At 42.1% G+C, this 20,520-nt stretch overlaps 1 protein-coding gene across 1 annotated transcript in view; it reads right to left on the bottom strand.

Annotated features, from left to right (window-relative positions):
* The window catches only part of LOC102183767 (glycerophosphodiester phosphodiesterase domain-containing protein 4-like), a 116,755-nt gene continuing 98,696 nt past the window's right edge, over positions 2,462 to 20,520 (bottom strand). The window contains exons 14-18 of the mRNA XM_018042672.1: positions 15,712 to 15,794; positions 14,749 to 14,801; positions 5,707 to 6,034; positions 3,244 to 3,436; positions 2,462 to 2,791 (exon numbers count right to left, since the gene is read on the bottom strand). Of these exons, the coding sequence (XP_017898161.1) occupies positions 2,462 to 2,791; positions 3,244 to 3,436; positions 5,707 to 6,034; positions 14,749 to 14,801; positions 15,712 to 15,794 (987 nt within the window). The remainder of the gene's footprint in view (positions 2,792 to 3,243; positions 3,437 to 5,706; positions 6,035 to 14,748; positions 14,802 to 15,711; positions 15,795 to 20,520) is intronic.

Genomic DNA, 20,520 nt, shown 5'->3' with positions numbered 1-20,520 from the left:
GTCTTTTCAAATGAGTCAGTTCTTCACATCAGGTAGCCAAAGTATTGGAGTTTCAGCTTCAACATCAGTCCTACCAATGAACACCCAGGACTGATCTCCTTTAGGATGGACTGGTTGGATCTCCTTGCAGTCCAAGGGACTAGAGTCTTCTCCAACACCACAGTTCAAAAGCAACAATTCTTTATCAACACCATCCACTACATGCACGCATTCATGGAGGGGACTTTGCCTTAAGCGTGGATGACTGTCATTTTATACCTTACAGAGTTCTTTGTTCTCAAAGGAGTTCAAAGACTTTGCAGCGCTGGGGAGGTGGAAAACAGTCTGATCCTCCTTTGATTGTCCAGATCAAAGGGGGAAAACAGTATTCCCAAAACTCTTACTGTTCCTGATCTTTATCTACTCTGGACGTCTTTTGCCCTTTCTTGGTGGATGCTTCATGATATTTCCACTCTTTATTGTGTTTCATAAGTACCAGCAATGAACACAGTACATCAGGTCACGCATCTGGTGCATGCGTCATCAAGACGGTGACCGAATGACACAGTAACATAACCATAGCATTACAACAAGGTATAGAATTTTTAGTAATTATCCTGCTTCAGGTTCTCTGAGTTTCCCAAATCTGTGCTTTGGTTTTTGTTATTAATTTTGGAAATTTTCAGTCATTATTACTTCAAATAGTTCGCATTACGGGGGTTCCCCTGTAATTAACTCTTTGTTTTCCTCTTGCTGCCTTTAGAATCCTCTATTTTTAACTTTTGCCATTTGTATTATGTCTTGGTATAGGCCTGTTTGGGTTCATCTTGTCTGGAGCTCTCTGTGCTTTCTGTATCATCATATCTGTTTTCTTCTTTAGGTTTTAGGGACATTTTCAGCCATAATTTGTTCAAATACATTTTAAGTTCCTCTTCTTCTGGAATCCCTTGTATGCACAGATCAGCACACTTTGTATTATATGCAAAGTCTCTTATATTGCTTTCATTTTTTAAGTTTGATTTTTCTGCCTACTGTTTTAATTGGGTAATTTCCATTACTCTGTGTTTAAGATAACTGATTCTTTATTCTGCATTATTCATTCTGCTGTTCTTTGCCTTTAGTTCTGCTTTCATCTCAGCAAATGAATTTCCTAGTTTTTCTTGTGTCTGCTTTATAGTTTGTAGTTCCTTCTTACAGTAATGTGCATTTCTGTTCACAGCATTTTTTCATTCCTTAAGTATTTTCATTACCTCCTTTTTGAACTTGGTTTCAAATTCATTATCTATAAAATGTTACAGAAAAACCCAAATGAACTTTTTGACTATCCCAATATTCTGTTTCACTGTTCGTTCCACCAGGGTAATTCTCAGTCTTTTAACCGGGAATGGTTCCTCTGATTCTGCATTTTGTGTACATTCCTCTTATGTCTTGAGTTAGGAGAAACAGTTATCTACTGTTTAGTCCTGGAGGGCTATTTATATGCAGGACTTTCCTAAAACATGGCTTGACCCCCTCACTCTCTAAGTAGAATCCCTGAGCCCAAGATATCCTTCTCCTCTTCTGTGTCTCCTGCTAAAGGGGTCAGTCCCGACCTGATCGCTTCTCATACACTCCTGAGTCTGTGCGTATCTTTCTTTACAGCCTTGGCTGTAGAACAAGTGTTCAGCTTGTCCTCAAGTGAATTTAGCGAGAATTGCTTTTTATTTTTGGTAATTTTGATGTTTTCGTGAGCATTCTCCCACTCTGCCATCTTGATCTCCTCTACCCTGAGATCCTCTTAATTGCCATTAACAAGAATTTTGGCCTCTTCAATCCCAGAATCAAGGTGAGCAGTGACAGGGAAGAGTGGGGAGGGTGAGCTTCTCTGTCTGCACGTCTAACAAAGGATCCCAGACGCAAACCTAAAGACCTTTCTAGTCACCATCATCCTCACTTCATCCACCCCCCTGACCACGCATCTTGAGAGGCTGTCTGTGTTTGCTGTGTCTAGTTCCTTACCTCTCATCTCTCCATCAGAACTGCTCTCTGAGTTATGAACAAAGTCCTCACTATTAAATCCATTCAATCTTTTAGTGCTTGGTCTTTCAGCATCATCAGACCTACCACCCACATCCTCCCTCCAGAACGCTCTCTGCCCACGTTAGTTGGGGTGGCAGGCTGTGCTGGGGTAACTGTGCTCAGCTGTAAGGGCCTGAGCAGCTCCTACCAAGGGGGCAGAGTCCTACCACGAAACAGGAGGGCACAACTGGGGCTGCTGGCGAGGGCGGCAGTGACCAGCATCTTCTCCTTGGCTCCACGGGCCCACTTGCCCGGTTTTCCTCTCATCTCCCTTGGTCCTCCCAGGCTTCTCTACTCTTCTCTACTTCCCTGGGCTGCTTCTCTACCCAGCCTACACTCTGTGTTCCCCGAGGTGGTATCTTCTCATCTCCCTCTTCTACCTCCACTGGATCACCTCATGTGGGAGCATAGTTTCTTGAAGCTCTTAAAATTCCAGGACTGGCCCCACATACCTGACAGCCTCCTGGGCTTGCTTGGCTGTCCCTCTAGCTGATCCCAACCATGGCCTGCCTTGCACAGCAGCCCTGTGGCACAGCTGGACTCTACCCTCTTGCTTCTTTCTCTGTCTGAGGGCCTGAGGTCCTTCATGTGGGTGGTGTCTCTGGGCTGGAGCTGAGGAGAGTGAAGCCAGACAGTCCAGCTGTGCAACTTCAGACTCTCTCTGCTCCTCTAGGACATCTTGACCACTCACCCCTTCACCAAGTTCTTCAACTGGAGCAGCAGCAACACCTTCTTCCACATCACCACTGGGAACCTAGTACATGGGAGCAAACTCCTCTGTGAAACATCACTGGTGAGAGCACTTCCTTCCAGGCCTGGGGGGCTCCCTAGCCCCACTCGCAGCTTCAGCCATCCTCCCAGCCCCCACATCAAAGCAGAAGTGTGCAGCTTAGCCTGTGGTCAGGGTCAAGTTGGACCTAAGGTTAGATCCAACTGGGGTGGGAGCTTAATCTAGAGCTGAGGAACACATTACTCACTCAGGAACTATGTCACAGTGTCTTTAATATTTAGAGATTGAGCCTTTGGTCGTTGAAGTCAACTGCACAGCCATTAGCAATGAGGCCTCCAGGACTGAGCTCAGCTGATACAGCCTTTACAATCACTCCTAGAGGTAGGCATTCAGGATTTGAGGGACCCACAAACTAGCACCTTAATGTGGGGTCACAACAACTTAAAATCCTAGAATATGGGTGGATGAATCCATACCTTCAGCTGCTGGCTGGGGAGGCTGAGCCCAGGGGCAGGGCAGGATTTTTCTTTGTCCAGGCTTCTGTCCACTGCAGTTTCTTGGGAGCTGTCTCTGTTCTGGATCTGAGTGGATGGCAGTGTCCTTCTCGGTGCTCTGTTTATCTTCTTGCTGCTGTTTTCAGGGCTACAAGATGGATGACCTCCCAGCTCCCTGTATTAGCCAGATGCTCACAGCCGTGAGCAAATAGTGGGGCTCCAGGAATGGCGAGGGAACAGTGGGAAGGCGGCTCTGGCCCCCTGCCTGCTCTCTAGGCAGCTGCTGGCTCAGGACCATCAGCAACCTCTGCAGCAGGAGGAAGACCCTGACTACCCAGGCAGGGAGGTTGGGCTGGCTGGCCACCATGACAGTATCGCCGTGGCCTCTGACCTTTCTTCAGTGAGGTGGCTTGCCAGGAGGCAGAACTCCCTCCATTCACCCTGAAGCACCTGGTTGGCTCTAGTCCTGGCTTATTATGACCTTGCCATTATAAGAGCCTGTGCTCCTCGGATGTCATTCATAACTCAGACTATCCTACCATGTGACCTCTTTTGACTTTCTGTGCATCGCCTGGAAACATAACCAAGAGGACGACCTAGTTCTCCATGCTGGAACAATCAAACCAAGATTATCCTGAAACCTAAGAGACTGGCTTAATTCCCCAAACTCCAGGAGCCTCAGCTGGTGTGAAGGAGACAGAACTCTTTTACATATAACATTGTGAGTGCTGAGCTGCTGCTTAAATCTCCCTTGATGACTTCAGACGTAAAGCCTGTGTTTATCTTCTGGCCCTGTCTTTGCTGGTGGGAAGGGGGACGGGGTATTGTTTGGGGCCAGGACAGGGCCCTGTGGTGAGTGATCTATATAAGTATCTCTGTGTTCTACAAGTGCAGGGTCAAGCTAGTCAGGGATTGGGGGCTGGGGAGCCTGAGCCCACAGTGTGCTTGAAAGGGGCTTAAAGGGATGGGCTGGGACTAGGGCAGGATGGGCGGGGCAATGCTGGAGGTCATCCTGGGAGGTGGAGACCTACATGTGGTTGGCTGGAGATCCAGAAGGGGATCCAGCTTCTGTGCCTTATCTAGGGCCAGTGGATCCAGAGTGGTGCTTGAATCCTGCCAGAAATATCTCCTTAGTCAATCAAGAAACCTCCAAGAACCCCAGAACCTCTAAGAACTGTGCTGCCTGGGGTTAAATCCTTATGTCCAGTGGGAGCCTGTAAAACATTACTTTGTGACCAGGATGGAACACCCAAGTTTGGACATGACCTGGGCAGGTCTTGGGTGGGGTCTTCAGACAGAGAAGGTGTGATGTGGGGTGGGACATCCCTGTGGACTGTGGTTAGGCTGAGAGCCTGGAGAGGTGAGGGGAGAATCCTCTTGCCTCTGGCATGTTAGGGATCTGTCCTCAAGGCCCCTGATACTTCAGCACAGCCAGCCTAGCTCACTTGCCCTCAAATGCACAAGCATCTGGGGTCACCTGCATGTAGGTGACAAACCACTCCACAGGGAGTGCTATTCCTGGTCTCCAGATGCCTGCATGGGACAAGGAGGGGCTGTTGCTGAAACAAAGTCCCCAAACCACATGGCCCTACTTTCTGGGATGACAATGCAGCCATCTGAGGCAGCCCTGCCCCACCAATGTTTACAGGACTCCACAGTCAGCCCAGGGAAGGGGCTGTGGTGTCTGCCCCTGCCCATCACCATATACATGGGAACATGAGCCCTGGACAAGGAGGGTGAGTAGTGATGGTCATACAATAGAACACAACTTCCTGCTTCCAACACAGGGTTCTCAGCTCGAGTTTCCCTTCAAGGTCAAAAGCTACTGGATGGACATGGGAATATGCCCATCACCCCACTGGAGAATCAGCCAGTAACAAGCTATGAGGAAGCACCCCACACACACTGTATGACAGGATGTGCGAGTGGGTGAGATCTGTGCCCCCGCTCATACCCATGCCACCTCTCCTTCTCTGACTCTGGAGGGCATCACGCTGGCACTCCTCCCTTGTCTTTGTCAGCCTGAGTGACCACAGAGGGCCCCAAAGATTGTATCAATTTCCTTCTCAGTTCCTAAGAGGTTGCCTTTATTTATAGGCTGATGTTCACCACAGCCACTCCTTTAGCGGGGAATATTATGAAGGGTTAGGATGAGACAGATCCTCTGACACCTGGAGAACAACCAGCTCCAACTCCAGAATCACACTCTTTCCCCACTGCTCATCCCCTGGAGAGGAAAGGTGAGACCAGAGTAGTTTTCCTGAGAGCCTCCTTGGCTCCTCCGCACCCCTTTCCTGATCTCTCTCTACCATCAGGTCATCCTAGGCACAGAGAGGGAGAAAAAGGAGAAGGAGGCAAGTTGTGGCTAATTATTCTTTGAAGACAGCCCAGTAGAGGGAGAAGGACATGCTGGGTGTGGTGGAAACCATCATAAAAGAGGATTACTGGGGGGAGTCAATGGTGGGGGGCTTTTCAGGGTACATTTCAGGAGGAGACTTCTCTGTGAAGGGAACTGTAGGTTCATTTGCCTCCAAGGTAAGCAATACAGTTTGGAGGGTGGCCTCTCTGTTGGCTTCTGAAGTGGGTGCTTGGATGGGTTCAAAGGCTGGCTCAGTGGGCACTGGTTGTCCAACATCATCTGTGGGATACACGGTTGGTGCAGTGGTTTCATTGACAACCTCTGGTATAATGACTTCAGAGTCACTCTTGGTTAAAAGTCCAGGTATTTCCACAACTTCCAAAACTTCATCATGGAGGCTTGTACTTGGAGTTTCTGTGGGATAGAAAAGAAACCAACACATATTCTTTCAAAGTCGCTTCTCCAATCTTTGCCTGTCATGTGACAGAATCCTAGTCATCTTTAAAATGTCAGCTCCTCACTTACCATTTTAGATTCTTTCCCCCCTAGTTCTCCTCCCTATCCAGCCTTTGGGCAGACTTTGCTATGATCCTCAGTTTATCAAGGTGCTTGAGTTTAAGGGTCTGTTGTGTGAGGTTCTCACTCAAATGGGAGCACTCAGAAGGGTGAAATCAACATTTGCTTAAAGTTCATGGATTTCATAACCACTGCTTCCAAAGCAGCTTGAATAGAAAAATGAACACATCCTCCATTAGAATGGGAGCTTTTTAAGGACAGAGACTTTGTCTTGCTTGCCTCCCCATATACAGTGCTCAGGAGTATCTGTCACATAGTAATTGCTCAGAAAATAGTTTTTTATTTTTTTTCAAACTGAACAGTAGAAAAAATAGATGATGGAGACTTTTTCCAGTAATGCAGCTAGGAAATGGACTCTTATCAAAGACAAATTTGAAACTGGATACTGTACGAAATCAAGAAGAAATCCTAAATTTATCTAAGAATTTATAATATAATGAGGAACAGTAGAGCTGAAATCTATAAGAGAGTGAAAATCCAAAGCAGCCAGTCCAGAATCCAGTTATTTTTGCCCTGAGTGTAATTTCACTCTTGAAGAAACAGCTGCATACATGAGCTTTATTTTTTTGTCAGCTTCATAGAAAGAAGGGGATTTTTATAATGCTTGAATTGAATTTGTAACTCAATTCCATGATATCCAATATCTACAATATTGAATTTTTAAATTCATTTATGTGTTATTTTGCTCCGTTTATCTAGGTCTTCTTTTTCCTCATTAAACTTTTTGTAGTCTACAATGAACAATCATCTATCTTTGTAAGAGCTTACAATAATTTCCTAAGATTCCTAGTCAATGTTTTATGCTGTTATCAGTTCAATTTCAGTCGCTAGGTTGTGTCTGACTCTTTGCAACCCCATGGACTGCAGCACACCAGGCTTCTCTGTCCATCACCAACTTCTGGAGCTTACTCAAACTCATGTCCATTGAGTCAGTGATACCATCCAACCATCTCATCCTCCGTTGTCCCCTTCTCCTCCTGCCTTCAGTCTTTCCCAGCATCAGGGTCTTTTCCAATGAGTCAGTTTTTCGCATCAGGTGGCCAAAGTATTGGAGCTCCAGCCTCAGCATCAGTCCTTCCAATGAATATTCAGGACTGATTTCTTTTAGGATTGACTGGTTTGATCTCCTTACAGTCCAAGGGACTCTCAAGAGTCTAATCTAACACCATAGTTCAAAAAGCATCAATTATTCAGTGCTCAGCTTTTTTATGGTCCAACTCTCACATCCATACGTGACTACTGGAAAAAGCATTAGCTTTGACTAGACAGACCTTTGTCAGAATTTATAACTTGGCTGTTATAAATGATGCTATTTCAATTTTTAAAGTTTCTAATCATTCACTGATAATATATCAACACACAATTGATTTTTCTGTATATTGATCTTATATCCTGAGGCATTGCTTAAGTGACCAGTTGTAGTAGATTTGTTGTTTGAGTCCTTAGAATTTTTTAATGTAAATAATCATACCTTTGAATCAGCAGTTTTATTTCTTCCTTTATGCCTGCTGTTTATCTTACTAAACTGGCTAGGATCTCCAGTACAATGCCAAACAGATACTAGTAAGAGCAGATATCCTCGCTTTATTGCTAATCTTAGAGAGAAAATGCTGTCTCACCATTAAAAATCATGTTGGTTGGAGGTTTTTTGTTTAAATATCTCTCTTTAGATTGAGTAAGTTTCATTCCAGGTCTAGCTTACTCAGAGCTTTGAACATAGTTGATTTTGTCAAATATGTTTTTTCTATTTCATTTTGCTAATATGGTAGATTAATTTGATTCTCAAGTGATAAATTCATCTTGCACTGCTGGTATAAACTTCACTTGCTCCCAATGTTTTATCCTTTTTTCTACTGATGGATTCAATGTGCTAACGTTTTGTTCAGGATTTTTATGTCTAAGTTCATGAAAGATATTGATTTATGAATTTACTTATTGTACTCTCTTTGTCAGACATTTTTTATATGAGATTATTGCTGGCCTCAAAGAATCAGCCCCTCTTTTTTTCACAGTTGGTATAAAATTGATATTATTTATCAAATATTTGATTAACCAATATGACTTGTTGGGCCTGGATTTTTCTTTGTGGTAGATTTTTGATTCACAGATTTGATTCCAATAGACAGTGAGTTACTACAAATTTCAGCTTCTTTCAGTTCTGATAAGCTATACATTTCAAGGAATTTGTCTACTTCATTTAAATTGTCAAATTTAATGGTTTAAAATGTTTATAATTTTTTATTTCTAGGATTTGGATTTAGTCCCTTTTTCATTAATCATCCATCATGCTGTCAATCAATTTCTCTCATTAAGAATTTATCAATTCTATTAATCTTTCCTGGGAACAAACTTTAACTTTTAAAAATTTCTCTATTGTTTCATCTTTTCTATTCCATTGCTCCTATCTATATTATTTCCTTCTTTTTACTTGGAAAAAAATTTACTTAGCTTTTTAAAATTGGTTTCATATTGATAAGTTTCTACCTTAACAATCTTCCTTCTAACATTTAAACTTACAAATTTCCTTCTAGGTTCAGCTTTATGCTGTACCCCACAAATTTTGCCATTATATAGGCATTATCCTTTAAACGTATTTTCTAATTTCCATTGTTATTAATCCCTTTATCAAGGAAATGTTTAGAGAGACATTAATTTCCAGAATTTAGAGGATTATCTAGATATTTTATTGTTTCTACCTTAATTCCTTTTGTGATCACAGAACAAAAGTGTGCGATTTTATCTTTTGAAATTTATTGATGGTACAGTTTATTACATTTTATTTTTGGCATCCCTAATTATTATAATTTTAGTCATTTTTACTACTTTCATTTTTTTAATCTTCATACTTCCTTATAAGTGATCCATCTCCTACCTTTTCCAGTGAGATTTTTACTTTTGCAAGCTTCCTTATTATCAGTTAGTGTCATTTCTTTTCAACTTAAAGAACTCCCTTTAACATTTCTTATAGAACTGGTTTAGTGGTGATGAACCTCATCTAGCTTTTGTTTATCTGGGAAACACTCGATCTCTCCTTCAACTCTTGATGGGTAGAGAATTCCTGGTTGATCATATTCAAGACCATTAATTTTAACTCTTTATCAGGTAGACTGCTTATCTCGACTTCATTTAGTTCTTTTTCTGAGGTTTAGTCTTGTTATTTTGTTTGGAACATATTTCTCTGTCCCCTCATTTTGCCTAATTCTCTCTGTATTATGGAAATCAGCAAACTTTTCTAGATTCATTTTATGGCTATCAATGTACATTTGAAAATGTGTATCCTGTAGTTGCTAAGTATATTTTCTGTCAATAGGTCACGTTCACTGAAAGTATTCAGGTATCTTTTCTGATTTAATTTTTTGGGTGTTTAGTTGTTCTTTCAGGTAATGAGAGAGGAATCTTAAAATCTCTAAGTATGATTTCTCTCTTTCAGCTTTTGTTTAATATATTTTGAAGCGCTGCTATTAAGTATATATAGTGGCTTCCTGATACATCAACTGTTTTATCATTATGGAATCTTTATTTCTTTATGCTCCATGTTTTGAAGATTTTTCAGGTATTATTTCTGAGGCTTATTGTTTACATGGCATATTATTTTCTATCCTTTTGGTTTTACTCTGTGTTTTTGTATTTTAAGTATTTCTTTTATAGACAGCATATGTGTTGGTTCTGCTTATATCCAGTCTGACAATTCCTACACATGTTTTGAGAATTTGGTTCATTTATATTTAATGTAATTAATAAAATGATTGAATTTATGACTACCATGTTTCAACTTGTTCTCTATTTGTTTGGTGTAATATTTTGTTTTCTTTGCTCTCTTTTTCCTCAATCCATCTGCTACTGCTGCTAAGTCACTTCAGTCATGTCCGACTCTGTGTGACCCCATAGACGGCAGCCCATCAGGCTCCACTGTCCCTGGGATTCTCCAGGCAAGAACACTGGAGTGGGTTGCCATTTCCTTCTCCAATGCATGAAAGTGAAAAGTGAAAGTGAAGTCACTCAGTCATGTCTGACTCTTAGCAACCACATGGACTGCAGCCTACCAGGCTCTTCCATCCATGGGATTTGCCAGGCAAGAGTACTGGAGTGGGGTACCATTGCCTTCTCCATCTATCTGCTACAAGAGATATTTTCCTGCTGGCTTTGAATAATTAAGATGCCATGCTGTGAAAAAGCCTTATGGCTAGGACCTGAAGGTAGTCTTTAGGATCTTAGAGCGAAACTATTTCAAGAATGATTAAGGAAACATGGATGGCTTCAATCTTGCAATTGTAAGGAACTGAATTCTGCCAACAACCCATGATCTTGGAAGAGGACTCTGGTGTCTCAAATGAGATTGCAGCCCAGGCCAATAACTTGATGCTATCCTCATGAGACCTTGTACAGAGGACTCAGCAAAACTATGCCTAGACTCCTAGTCCAATAAACTATAAGATGATAAATTTGTGTCTTTTTGAGCCGCTAGGTCTCAGGTAATTTGTTACATAGCAATTAAAAACTAACCATACAGTAAGACAATATTTCCAAAATGAAGCACAAAATTAAATAGGCTAGGGACTTCCCTAGCATGGCTAAGACTCCATGCTTTCAATGCAGGAAGCCCAGGTTCACTCCCTGGTCAGGAAACTAGATCCCACATGATGCAACTAACAGTTTGTGTGCAACATCTAAAATTCCCACATGCCACAACTATGACCTGGTACATTCAAAAAAATTAAATAGGCTAAAAAAAAAAACACAAAAAACAAATGGTCTTGGCAACCCATGGGATAATAAGAAACCACCTAAAATAAACTGAAGAAAGTAGGGAAAACTGCTAGACCATTCAGGTATGACCTAAATCAAATCCTTTATGATTATACAGTGGAATTGAGAAATAGATTTAAGGGACTAGATCTGATAGAGTGCCTGATGAACTATGGAATGAGGATCGTGACATTGTATAGGAGACAGGGATCAAGACCATCCCCATGGAAAAGAAATGCAAAAAAGCAAAATGGCTGTCTGGGGAGGCCTTACAAATAGCTGTGAAAAGAAGAGAGGTGAAAAGCAAAGGAGAAAAGGAAAGATATAAGCATCTGAATGCAGAGTTCCAAAGATTTGCAAGAAGGGATAAGAAAGCCTTCTTCAGTGATCAATGCAAAGAAATAGAGGAAAAGAACAGAATGGGAAAGACTAGAGATCTCTTCAAGAAAATTAGAGATACCAAGGGAACATTTCATGTAAAGATGGGCTCGATAAAGGACAGAAATGGTATGGACCTAACAGAAGGAGAAGATATTAAGAAGAGGTGGCAAGAATACACGGAAGAACTGTACAAAAAAAATCTTCACGACCCAGATAATCATGTGGTGTGATCACTCATCTAGAGCCAGACATCCTGGCATGTGAAGTCAAGTGGGTCTTAGCATCACTACGAACAAAGCTAGCAGAGGTGATGGAATTCCAGTTGAGCTGTTTCAAATCCTGAAAGATGATGCTGTCAAAGTGCTGCACTCAATATGCCAGCAAATTTGGAAAACTCAGCACTGACCACAGGGAATTGCACTCATCTCACATGCTAAAAGTAATGCTCAAAATTCTCCAAGCCAGGTCAGTAATACATGAACCATGAACTTCCAGATGTTCAAGCTGGTTTTAGAAAAGGCAGAGGAACCAGAGATCAAATTGCCAACATCCACTGGATCATGGAAAAAGCAAGAGAGTTCCAAGAAAACATCTATTTCTGCTTTTTGACTATGCCAAAGCCTTTGACTGTGTGGATCACAATAAACTGTGGAAAATTCTGAATGAGATGGGAATACCAGACCACCTGACCTGCCTCTTGAGAAATCTGTATGCAGGTCAGGAAGCAACAGTTAGAACTGGACATGGAACAACAGACTGGTTCCAAATAGGAAAAGGAGTACATCAAGGCTGTATATTGTCACCCTGCTTATTTAACTTATACGCAGAGTACATCATGAGAAACGCTGGACTGGAAGAAACACAAGCTAGAATCAAGATTACCAGGAGTTATATCAATAACCTCAGATATGCAGATGACACCACCCCTGTGGCAGAAAGTGAAGAGGAGCTAAAAAGCCTCTTGATGAAAGTGAATGTGGAGAATAAAAATGTTGGCTTAAAACTCAACATTCAGAAAATGAAGATCATGGCATCCACTCCCATCACTTTGTGGGAAATAGATGGGGAAACAGTGGAAACAGTGTTGGACTTTATTTTGGGGGGCTCCAAATTCACTGCAGATGGTGACTGCAGCCATGAAATTAAAAGACGCTTACTCCTTGGAAGAAAAGTTATGACCAACCTAGATAGTAGAGTCAAAAGCAGAGACATTACTTTGCCGACTAAGGTCTGGCTAGTCAAGGCTATGGTTTTTCCTGTGGTCACGTATGGATGTGATAGTTGGACTGTGAAGAAGGCTGAGCACTGAAGAATTGATGCTTTTGAACTGTGGTGTTGGAGAAGACTCTTGAGAGTCCCTTGGACTGCAAGGAGATCCAGACAGTCCATTCTGAAGGAGATCAACCCTGGGATTTCTTTGGAAGGAATGATGCTAAAGCTGAAGCTCCAATACTTTGGCTACCTCATGGGAAGAGTTGACTCATTGGGAAAGACTCTGATGCTGGGAGGGATTGGGGGCAGGAGGAGAAGGGGACAACCGAGGATGAGATGGCTGGATGGCATCACAGACTCGATGGACGTGAGTCTGAGTGAACTCCGGGAGTTGGTGATGACAGGGAGGCCTGACGTCCTGCGATTCATGGGGTCGCAAAGAGTCAGACACGACTGAGCGACTGAACTGAACTGAACTGAAACCATGCTTTCCTAAGGCATTATAATTACTTCTTTCATTCAAATTTAAACAATTCTTTTAACTTTCCTTCCAAACTTCTCTTCCACCCATGGTTTCCTCATCATTTTCACATTCTTTTATTTCTTGGTTGGATTACTGTTATGGGTTAAATTGTATACCACACAAATTCATATGTTAAAGCCCTAACCACTAGCACTTCAATATAGGACTAATTTAGGAAATAAATCTTTTAAAGACAGATCAAAATGAGGCCATTATGGTGAGCCCTGATCCAGTTTGAGCAGAGAAGAGAAAATCTGGAGACACTGAGGACACTGGGGGTTTGTGTGTGCACAGAGAAATCAGAGTGTGAGGACACAGCAAGAAAGTGGGCAGCTATAAGCCAAGGAGAGAGGCCCCAGGAGAATGCAAAGCTGCTGATGCATTGATGTTGCACCTCTAGCCTCCAGAACTGTGAGAAAAATCAGTTTCTGTTGTTAAAGGCACCCAGCCTGTGGTATTTTGTTTGGGAAGCCCTAGTTTACTAATATAACTACTAAAAAGCATTAGGCAGCTGGAACACAGCCTTCAGTCATCTTAAGAGGCAGCAGAGTGATCTTTTTAAAATGAGTAAAACTCAGTTACTGGAAATCTCTATCTTAAGAAATTTGGATCAGCTTGGTTAAACCACTCAATTTTACAGTAGGAAAGACAGTTGCACTTCAAATGTCTGAACTTGGTTTTCATGGTCCCTATGGATCCATTCCTGCAACTCTAAGTAGTGTATGTGTTGAACACTCTGCCAGTTGGTACACAACATCTCATGATCTTTACCACTGTCCACAAGAAATTAAATTAATTCATGATTTTGTGACTGTTTCAACTTTACTTAAGGCTCCACGAGCTATGGGAGGAAGCTACATCATGCACTGCACAGTCCTCTGCCTCCTAAATGGCTTTCCCTTTGACATGGCACTGGCTTCCCAAACCAGTAACTCACTGTGTGATTATCACCACAACCTCCTGAAATATAAACTCTAGCTTCCCTTCCCTTACTGGACCTATCTCACTTACTCAGCCCTTAGTTATCCTGCTGATCAATAAGTTATTCTGCTATTCTATCCCTTTACACAGAAGTCTAAGCATATTACTCCCTTGCTTGAAACTCATTCGCCATTTCCTGATTGCTTATATGCAGAGCCTAGACTCTAGATGAAAATTCCAGGATCTCTGCAATTTTCTCCTTCCACCTTCCAACATACATCACAACTGAAGCCACATAGAGCACATTGAGCTGTGATGAACATGACAGCTTCTCTGTCCTGGAACTAGATGCCTGAACCAAAGATGCCAACTGTTATACCTTTGCCTGCTTCCTAACTGCTCTCCGTGGGCCAGAAGCTCTTTTCTCTTGAACCACCCTCCATAGACAGCTTTCAGGTGCTTCAGCTTCTCAGAATGCCTGGCACAAAGCAGGTGCTCAATAATAATCATGTGATGAATGAATATATGAACAAGAGAGCAAATATATACCCACATTCAAAATCTTTCAAGAAATCTCACTGCTTAGAGGATAAAGCCCACAATGAATTCTGATGTCAAGAGCCCTCTAGAATCTGTGCCCAGCCTATTTCTCCTAACTTCTCAGTGGTTCCCACTCCATAATTTTAGACTCCTTAAATTCTTGAGAGAAACATTAAAGGTAGGCCCTGCTTTCTGGAGGCAATGACTTCCTAAAGGCCTCTGACTTTACCTGTGTAACTGGTGATACCATGGAGGATTTTTTCACTCTGGCTCTCTCTCTTCCTAGAATGAAGCAGAGGGACCATGAGCCTCAGAGACCTCTTCCAAAGTTAAAATAATACAGGCAGTGGCCAGAAAAGAACATTACCCAGTCAAATGCTACCTTAGGTGGAGGGTTTGTAGTTTCCCCCTTTAAGAGATAACTCAAATGAGGAAATGATGGGCATGATGAGATCTAAAGAACCATGGAATCTCTTTCAGCTAAAATTCTTCTACCAGATGTCCCCTCTTCTGCCTGAACCTTGTAATCTTGTAGCATTTTCTGCTCAAGAATTCTCAAATGTCATTTTCTTGGACAGATACAAAGACTATGGTCTGGAAAGGGGCAGTGATTACCCCAGGGTTACCCAGCAACTACAGGAAAGAAGTGAAGAAGAAGTAAAGTCGCTCAGTCGTGTCTGACTCTTTGCTATCCCACAGACTGTAGCCTACCAGGTTCCTCGTCCATGGGATTTTCCAGGCAATAGTGCTGGAGTGGAACTACAGGAAAAGCCAGGACTAAAACCCAGGTTTCCTGGAGGGTGAGCTTGTTCTTTACACAGCACTCTGCTGTGTCCCATGCTGTGGAAGGTGGGGAGGTGGAGGCAATTGTTCTGATGACCTTCAACCCCCTGTCCTCTCCCAACTGATACACAAGGGATCTGCAGTAACAGGCTTTGATTAAGCTTTAGTGAGAGTTCTTATCCTTAGGATATGGTCTCACGTAGAGGAGGTAGACAGGGTGTGAGGAGCTAAGGGCAGCATGAGAAGAAACAGGAGGTTTGGAAGAGAAAACCCTTAAAACACTGTCTCCCTGAGGATTTGCCACATGGGACTATGAGAAGAATGTAACTGTTTTCTCTTAAACTGCCATCAAATTATTTATATTTTTATTTGGGGGGAAAAACATTTAAACTTACAGACATACGCTTACCAATAAAAATGAAATACGGCAACAATGAAAACTGCAGCAAGAATATCCATGAAAATCCACATGAATAGATAGAACTTTGGTGTCTGCAAAACAGAAAACACAGTTTTAGGCATTTACAGTTGGAGAACATTGTAGATCATGTGGATCAAGTCCCTTGCTTGGCTGTCAGGGATGGAACAGGGGCGGAGCAGGGAGAGGACCCTTGATTGCCGGGATTGAAGTCAAACACAGAGAATACCTGCTGCTAACCTAACATGTAATCCCCACTTTACATGTTCCAGGGGCTCTGTAATGGCTAAAATACTTCACACACCTCATTTCCCTGGACCCTCGACAGAGGTCTGAGGGAGTCGCAGAGATGTCACAGAGCAAGTCTTCTCTGGACCCAGGACTACAGCCCAAGTTCCTGGCTTCCAGTGCGCTATCGGCACAGCTTCCCAAACCTGGCCGTGCATCCAAATCTACCTGAGCGCAGCCTTTCGTAAAACAGCTTCCTGGGCGTCATTAGCAACTCAGGAATCAGAATTTCTGCATCTTTAACAAGCTTCCTAGAAACAAGCAACCAGTCTGTGAACCAGCATTTAGGAATCATTCTTCTAAGTCATTGTGCTTCAAATAAGCATGCTGAAATTATCATTCTTAACTAAGACTAACATGCCTACTTCTTGAGGTTCCTTGACTGAATCACCCGTTTTACAGACCTCTATCTCCTAGCTTCTCTTGCATGACTTTTTAAATTCTCTGGTTTGATCTTCCCTTTCTGCTTTCATTATTTCACCTCCAATACTACATGATGGTACTGGGTCTGGCATTTTTTTCTTTCTTATGCCATTTTCCACTCTATTCCAAGGTCTTTTCTTGGACTGATTAGTGGAAAAAAAGAGGAGAAAGAAAGAAATGATAGTAATGATTTATTAGTTATTATTATTTTTATTATTATAGTATATAATATTATCATTATTATAATTATTATCATAACAATAACATTAATGATGAGAACTAATATTAATGAGCAATTATAGGAGCTAAGGAAGTGTTCTAAGCATATTAAGGGTATTTTCACAGCTAATCCTTCAAATAGCTCTAGTAGGCAGGTACAGCAGAAGTTTTCAACCAAGTTCCACTAATCTAAGGCTCCTAAAGCCCTCTCAGAACCTGACCAATGCCTTGGCCTGCTCCAAGATGCCCACCAGGTGGGCTGCACAGTCAGTAAGAATCAGTTGTTTCTACTGTCCATATGGCTTTAGAACAGTTGCACTTGTTATGATTGTGCGGTGTAATTAAATGTTACTTAGAGCTCTAAAAGCTGAGTAAAAAAAAATATGGCATTTTCAATGGATACTAAGTCAATGCTTTTTAAAAGGTGATGATAACAGAAAAAGTCATTAAAAAATAAACTGCACGACTTCCTTGGTGGTGCAGTGAATAAAAATCTACCTACCAATGCAGGAGATGCAGGAGGCACAGGTTCAATCCCTGGGTTAGGAGGACCTCCTGGAGGAGGAAATGACAACCCATTTAGGTATTCTTCCCTGGAGAATACCGTGGACAGAGGAGCCTGGTGGGTTACAGGCCATAGGGTCACAAAAAGTCAGACACGACTGAGCGTGCACACATTCATTGAAGGGGACATGCGACCAATCCCTGCTCTGGGAAGAGTTCACATGCTAAACTAAAGACCACGTGCCACAACTACAGAGTGTGCACTTTAGAGCCCGCAAGCCACACCTTCTGAGCCTGTGTGCCACAACTACTGAAGCCTATGTGCTCTAGGGCCCAAGAACTACAGCTACTGAGCCTGTGTGCCCTAGAGACAAGAGAAGACACTGAAATGAGAAGCCTGCTTGCTACAACGAAGAGTAGCCTCTCCTTGCTGCAACCAGAGAAAGCCCATGCAAAGCAATGAAGGCCCAGTATAGCCCTAAGTAAATAAATAAAAATAAACTGCAAATGAATTAGATGTGAGTGACATGCTAAGGGATTATTATAAAAATCTGGGTGGGTTCCTCATTCTCCCTATGACTTTAAGTTATTATTGTCCTTTAAGACTCGGACATGACTTAGTGACTGAACAACAAAAAAGGGAAACAAACTTAGAAATCATAGCGATTCATTTGGAAGTATATATAAGCAAGTGAATACAGAATTCAATCAGCTAAAATACCCTCAAAGGAAAGACCGTGAGTCTATGTCAAAAGGTGAATGAATATTTTTAAATGTATTAGGTATGTATGTGGTGGATTGCTTATAAAATAATCACAATATTCCTCCCCAAATGCAGGCCTGTATGCAATCTGACTTGGTTGTTCCTTTCCATCAAGAGCTAATGTCTGTTGCTCCCTGCCCTACCTTGAATCTGGACTTGGCCATGTCATTATCTTTGGTCTGTAGAAGATCAGCAAACATCAGATTAGGAGATCCTTAGAAAGGCACAAGCATTGGGGCTTGACCTCTCTCACTACTGAGAACCCAGCACTACCAGGTGAACATAAGTAAAGCTGGCCTCCTTGAGGATGAGTGACCAAATGAAGGGAGACCACAGTCATTCCAGGTAAGACCCTAGACATGTGGATGAGGCCATCCTAGACACCCAGGCCAACCAAACTGGTTGAGACCAGAGAAAGCACTCAGCCATTAAACAGAATGTGAAAAACAAATATTTTAAGCCACTAAGTATTAGGTAGGTTTTTTTGACATGGTCAAATTTAGGATTAGACCAAAGAAAGTGGGGAAACCACTAGGCCAGTCAGGTACAACTTAAACCAAATTCCCTGTTAATACACAGTGGAGGTGATGAATAGATTCAAGTGATTAGATCCAGTAAACAGAGTGCCTGAAGAACCGTGGGCAGAGGTCCATAATACTGTACAGCAGGCAGTGAACCGAACCATCCCAAAGACAAAGAAATGTAAGAAGGTAAAATGTTTATCCAATGAGGCTTTACAAACAGCTGAGGAAAGAAGTGAAAAACAAGAAAGAAAGGGAAAGGCATACTCATCTAAATGCAGAGTTCCAGAGAATAGCAAGGAGTGACAAGCACGCCTTCTTCAAAGAACAGTGCAAAGAAACAGGAACATAACAGAAAGAATAAGATTAGAGATCTCTTCGAGAAAACTGGAAATATCAAAGTAACATTTCATCCAAAGATAGGCACAATAAGGCACAGAAAAAGTAAAGGCCCGATCTCTTCTGTAGAGGCAGAAGAGATCAAGAAGAGATGGAAAAAATACACAGAAGAACTGTACAAAAAGATTTTAATGACCCAGATAACCACGATGGTGTAATCAGTCACCCAGAGCCAGACATTCTGGAGGGTGAAGTCAAGTGGGCCTTAGGAAGCACTGCTGCCAATAAAGCTAGTGGAGGTGATGGAATTCCAGCAGAGCTACTTAAAATCCTAAAGATGATGCTATTAAAGTGATGCATTTAATATGTCAGCAAATTTAGAAAATGCAGCAGTGGCCACAGGACTGGAAAAGGTCAATCCTCATCCCAGTTCCCAAGAAAGTAGTAAAGAATGTTCAAATCACTGGACAACTGCTCTCATCTCCCATGCTAGTAAGGTTATTCTCAAAATCCTCCAAGCTAGGCTTCAGCATTATGTGAAACAAGAACTGCCAGGTGTTCAAGCTGGGTTTAGAGAAGGTAGAGGAACCAGAGATCAAATTGGCAACATTTGCTGGATCATTGAGAAAGCAAGAGAATTGCAGAAAAACATCTACCTCCATTTCATCGACTATGCCAAAACCTTTGCGTATATCATAACAAACTGTGGGAAACTCTTAAAGAAATAGGAATACCATATCATCTTACCTGTCTCCTGAGAAACCTGTATGCGGGTCAAGAAACAATACCCTGAATGGAACAACTGACTAGTTCAGGATTGAAAAAGGAGTACAACAAGGCTGTTTATTGTCATCCAGTTTGTTTAACCTATATGCTGAGCACATCATGCAAAATCTACCTCTGGATGAGTTACAAGCTGGAATCAAGACTGCTGGGAGAAACAGCAAAACCTCAGATATATGGATGATACTACTCTAATGACAGAAAGCAAAGAGGAACTAAAGAGCCTCTTGATTAGGGTAAAGGAGAGGGGGGTTCATGTGTGGGATCGCATGTACACCCGTGGTGGATTCATGTCAATGTATGGTGAAACCAACACAGTATTGTAAAGTAAAATAAAGTAAAAAAAAAAAAAAAAAAGCTGGCTTACAACTCAACATTCAAAAAACTAAGACCATGCCATCCAGTCCCACACTTCATAGTAAATAGAGGGGGAAAAGTGAAAGCAGTGATAGATTTTATTTTCTTGGGCTCTAAAATCACTGCAGCTGGTGAGTGCAGCCATAACATTAAAAGAAGATTGCTTCTTGGCAGGAAAGCTGTGACAAACCTAGACCATGTGTTAAAAAGCAAGGACATCACTTTTCAGACAAAGGTCTATATCAATCAGTTCAGTTCAGTCGCTCAGTAATATTCAACTCTTTGCAACACCATGGACTGCAGCACGCCAGGTTTCCCTGTCCATTACCAACTCCCTGAGCTTACTTAAACCCATGTCCATCAAGTTGGTGATGCCATCCATCCATCTCATCTTCTTTCCTCCCCTTCTCCTCCCACCTTCAATCTTTCCCAGTATCGAAGTCTTTTCTAATGAGTCACTTCTTCGCATCAGGTAGCCAAAATATTGGAGCTTCAGCTTCAACATCAATCTTTCCAACTCAGGATTGATTTCCTTTAGGATTGACTGGTTGGATCTCCTTGTAGTCCAAGGGACTCTCAACAGTCTTTTCCAACACCACAGTT

Source organism: Capra hircus, chromosome 29 (assembly GCF_001704415.2).
Source record: "Capra hircus breed San Clemente chromosome 29, ASM170441v1, whole genome shotgun sequence".
Classification (NCBI taxonomy): domain Eukaryota; kingdom Metazoa; phylum Chordata; class Mammalia; order Artiodactyla; family Bovidae; genus Capra; species Capra hircus.
The sequence above is the reverse complement of the archived record's forward strand: the minus strand, read 5'-3'. Positions and strand labels throughout refer to the sequence as shown.